A 4,623-nucleotide genomic window follows, 5' to 3' on the forward strand; every position below is an offset into this window, starting at 1 on the left:
AGCCTATGGACGAAACATCAAAACAGCATCGAAACAGCGAAACTGTTTCGACAAAATGAAATGGAAAGGAAGTTTCAAATCAAAACAAAATTAAAAATGAAATGCAGTTCCATCACATGCAAGTCAACATGGAACAGTGCCATTTTGCACAGCCCTAGTAAATAGTATAGGGATAGTTTCTGTACCTCTGGTAGTGGTAGGTGGGGAGGGAATGAACAAAGGGCTCACTCTCTCGTAGGCAGCATCCATCTTATAAAATTGCCATCTCTTTTCACTGCACCTTTTCATTTGAGCCACTTATCTTCTACTCTTGGAAATCTGGTGGGCCAGCTTCAAAGGGAAGGCCGGAGACCACCAGTGTCTAGTCAATGACGTAGTAAGTAGAGTATCTTGCTGGAAAGTGAAACATGCAGGTCCAAATTTTGAACATTTTGTTGTGAAGTGGGAGATGTAAGTTCAAACCCTCCCTAGGAAAGAGGGGCCAGGAACCTGAGTTTCCCCCTCCATTGGCAAGTTACATAATACTAGACTAATGGGCTAAAGTTGAGTGGGCACTCCATCCTCCTTCTCCCATTCCCCCCATAGTTTGTTTTTTTAAAATAAAGTTTGGGGAAATTACAGACAGTTATGTTCATATTTGCATGATTATTTTCCATGTTGGGGACTGCCCAACTATAGTGGAGACTTCTGAGCATGATGAGAAGGGAAGCATGGGGTGAAAATATCGATGCAAATAAAATTGCACTTTCATGACTACATGTGTGCCACTGCTCTACATTCCAATTAAATTGAGCTTGTCCCTTAATGTCCTTGTATGCTTTTGAAAACCCCTGCATTACAGATATCATTCAAATTAGATTTTGAATACAATTCATTTTAAATTCTCAGCTATATGGCTTTGAAGGTGGAGTGACTCTGTATGTGCATAATGACATGCCGATGATAAAATGGTAGCATAAAAGTGTTGGTGTATCTGTGATGGTGCAGAAATTATGTAAGACCAATAATTTCTTAGGGTGATGGGGCTGGGATAAAATCAGACAAGCTTTGGAATGCAAGACATTCTTTGTCAGGCCTCACAGTAATAACAATAATAATACAGGCAGTGGTAGGTATGACCAAGTGGAAATCTTACACTGGGACTTCTAATTGTTTTTTGTTTAGTGCATGAGCAAGTCTTAACTCTTTGGAAGGCCCACTGTATTGTCATTAATTTGGCATTATGCAAAGCTCTGTGTAATAGCTGCTTTAGAACAGAGGGAGCTGTCTGGATAGAAGATAATTTTCTCAGAATCTGATATTACTCTGGGAGCCAGATCTTTAGGCAAAACTGTGTGCGGGCCGGGCCCCGATCCCGCCGCCAAGTGCGAGTCAGGAGGGGCGACCTGCGGCCCACCTTTGCGCACTCGGGCTGTGGCTAGCAGCCTGGGCACGTGGGGTCAGAGAGAACCGGTGGTGAGCTAGAATTAGTCACAAACGCGTAGTGGTTGATTGAAAAGATTGTTTACTTACACCCGAAGATGGTACTGGTGTAGGCTGGAAAGATTTCCAGGCACAGCTCCCGCTTAGGTCCTCGCTGGAGGACCACGACAAGTTCAATTGCTCCCATGGAGTTGTTTAAGCTCCGCGGGTCCGGTTCAGTTCCTTGGTCTCCTGGAGTTGTTTAGACTCCATGGGTTCGAAAATTGGGTTTATGGGAAAGGGATACGTCTTTGGATTGCGCTCGGCGACAGGGAGAGGCTAGAAGCGAAAACTCTGTGGGTTCGGTTGTTAAGCCTCTTTTGCCTGCTTAAGAGAGGCGCGTTGCGTCCGCAAGGATCCGCAGTGCTTAGAGATCTTCACACAGTGCGAAGTCTCCTCCTCGTGGAGTCCTCCAGTTTTTCTCTCTCTCTCCGACTTGGGCGGAAATCACTCAAGCCTTTTGTACGGCTAGCAAGCCAATAGCTAGCCGCCACGTGCGCCTACATTTGGAGCTGGCCAATAATGTGGCGAGAATCCAAATACAAATGGCGGGAACTCCTTTGCAACGTGCATCACTAGTATGCAGCAAAGAAATGGACCCTGCAAAGAAGCTGTAATTTGGCGGGAAATCCCCCGTTGCACCAGAGCTCTCTCCAGCAGCAGAGAACTGTATCGTGCAAAGAAAGCTACAATCGGCGGGAAAATAATTTAGCAGTGCCGAAGCGCACACAAAAAAAAAAAAACCACAACTTTGAGTTGTGACAAACTGCTCCATAGGATTTCTTTTTTGCTCTAATCCTGTAAGGAAGGATTAATCTGCATATACCTTGTAACCACCACTGTGCAAGGAACTGGATATAACATAAAACATATACACATAGACATACATACATATACATACCCTTTAAATGAGTAATCCTTATGAATTAATCCAGGCTCCATGACACCTACTTTTACCTCAGTGGGTCAGTTACATTCAAGGCCTTGGAGTTCTGTTCAGCAGGATGTCCCAGCAGTCAACTGGGGTAAAAGAAGCTGTAACAGAACTGATGATTATCATGAACATCTTTTTCTGCTCAGTGTTCTCCACATGGCTCCCTTCAAGTCTTTGTTCCTCAGGCTATAGATAATGGGGTTTAACATGGGAGTGATGACCGTGTAGGAGAGAGACAAGATCTTCTTGGTGTCAGGTGAGTAGTTGGACTTGGGCTAGATGTATGTCAAGCTGCTTGTGCCATAAAACAGAATCACAACCGTGTGGTGGGGGGAACAAGTAGAAAAAGCTTTGCATCTACCCTCTGCTAATGTCATCCTTAGCACGGTATGGATGATGCAAATGTAGGACACTATGATCAGTACAAATGGGACCATTATAATTATTACAGTAGCCGTGTGGGAATGCATCTCAAACTTGTAGGTATCTGCACACACCAGCTCTATGAGAGGAGGGTCATCACAGAAGAAGCAATCCACCTCATTGGGTCCACAGAATGGGAAACTAAAGAGCCAGTTGACCTCCATAGTCCCCATAGGGATTCCTGAGATCCACAAGGTCAGCATGACTTGGATGCACATCCTCCTGTTCATAATGCTCGTGTAGCGCAGTGGGTAGTGTATAGCAATATAGTGATCATAGGCCACGGCAAGCAGGAGGAAGCACTCGACAGTTCCTTGGAAAAAGAAGAGAAACATCTGTGCTATGCATCCAGAGAAGGAGATGGACTTGTTCTCAGAGAAGAGAATTGCCAGCAGTTTGGGGACAACTACGAGGGTGAAGCAGATTTCCAAGAAGGACAAGTTCCTGAGGAAGAAGTACATGGGGCTGGAAAGGGCTGGGTCCACCGTAGTAATGAGGATGATGAGGATATTTCATAGGAGGCTCGTGACATAAATAACCAGAATCACCACAAAGAGCAGAAGCTGGGACTGCTTGAGAGTGGGGAACCCCAAGAGAATGAACTCAGTAACTACAGTTTGATTTGCCCAGATCATTTTTCTAAGTATCCAAAGTGTGGAGTTCAAATGAAAATGAAAGGGATTCTGGACTTCCTTAATGCGTCGGCCAGCCCAGGGATTCTGACGGGGGTGCACAGGTTTCACCAAATACATAAACTTGCCATCCTAGGCAGAGGAAACTGCTTCTTTGGTTTTCCATTCAGGGCAATTCTGAATATTATTCAGGGTAGGTTACTCTTTGGACAGATGGAGTCTTAGGCTGTAGGTGGGTATATTTACTGATTGTGTGATCAGAGCCTTCATCTCTTGGCTTTCCCATGTCAAGTGTTCACTTATCAACTCAAAGTGAACTCAGGGTCTCCAAGGCTTGGTAAAGAAATATAGTCCCAAGCAAAGAACCTTACAGTTGTCCAGTATCATGGACATAATAGCAATGGTGAAAACCTTAAGCGATCAGCGTATGTCCTGAAAGGTAGAAAGAAAGCCTGGTAACATTTTAGCATCAATATAGATGCCTTAAAAATGCAATAATTACTCATTTTGGATTTTCATCATTATTTGAATGGAAAAAAAAATCTTAGTCTTGTTTTAACCAAATTCAAATTTATTTCTGTCTGTACGAAAGTGGAGAGGGGAGGGTTGGAGAAATACCAACATTTTTAAAACCCCTAACTGTAGTTATTTTTTTTTATATGGAAAAGCATTCACATTTTCTGAACAATAAAATAGCACCTGTCTACATAAATAAAATATTTGTGCTTCCATTAAAATATGCCTTGGGTAGGTTCAGTACTTTAGCTTTATCCAAATCCTAGGCTAAGGTGCAGTCTGCAAACAGTCACACACTTGCTTAACCTTTTTATTCTTAATAATCCTGCAGATAGCCATGGGGATAGTTGCAAAGGCAAGCTTAAGCAGATGATTTAAGGGTTTACACTACTTGGCTCCCAGTTGCCTTACAGAAAGAACAGCAAAATAACAATTGCCATTAAAATAAATGGCAAAACTCAAAACTTCAATAATGTCAGGTTTTCCCTCAGTATAACTACCTCTTTTTTCAATGTAGATACCAAAGATTTAAAATTATGTAATATAATCATGTTTATCCATTTAAGATGATAAAATACTAGTCTTTACTATGACCACTTATGTACTAAAAGACAAAACTCAGGATAAAATAGATTACCATAACCAGGCAATAAAATT

The 4,623-nt window shown here is 42.6% G+C and overlaps 1 protein-coding gene across 1 annotated transcript; it reads right to left on the reverse strand.

Annotated features, from left to right (window-relative positions):
• Window positions 1-2,670: 2,670 nt before the first annotated feature.
• LOC132243927 (olfactory receptor 10A7-like) lies at window positions 2,671-3,279 on the reverse strand. Its single transcript, XM_059714415.1, has one exon. It carries the CDS (start codon window positions 3,277-3,279, stop codon window positions 2,671-2,673), a length of 609 nt encoding a protein of 202 aa, XP_059570398.1.
• Between the last annotated feature and the right edge of the window lie 1,344 nt (window positions 3,280-4,623).

This window comes from Alligator mississippiensis, chromosome 11, assembly GCF_030867095.1.
Source record: "Alligator mississippiensis isolate rAllMis1 chromosome 11, rAllMis1, whole genome shotgun sequence".
NCBI lineage: Eukaryota > Metazoa > Chordata > Crocodylia > Alligatoridae > Alligator > Alligator mississippiensis.

Excerpts from the sequence above, each read along its gene's own strand:
- LOC132243927 (XM_059714415.1), bottom strand. The coding sequence starts at position 3,279 with ATGTACTTCTTCCTCAGGAACTTGTCCTTCTTGGAAATCTGCTTCACC.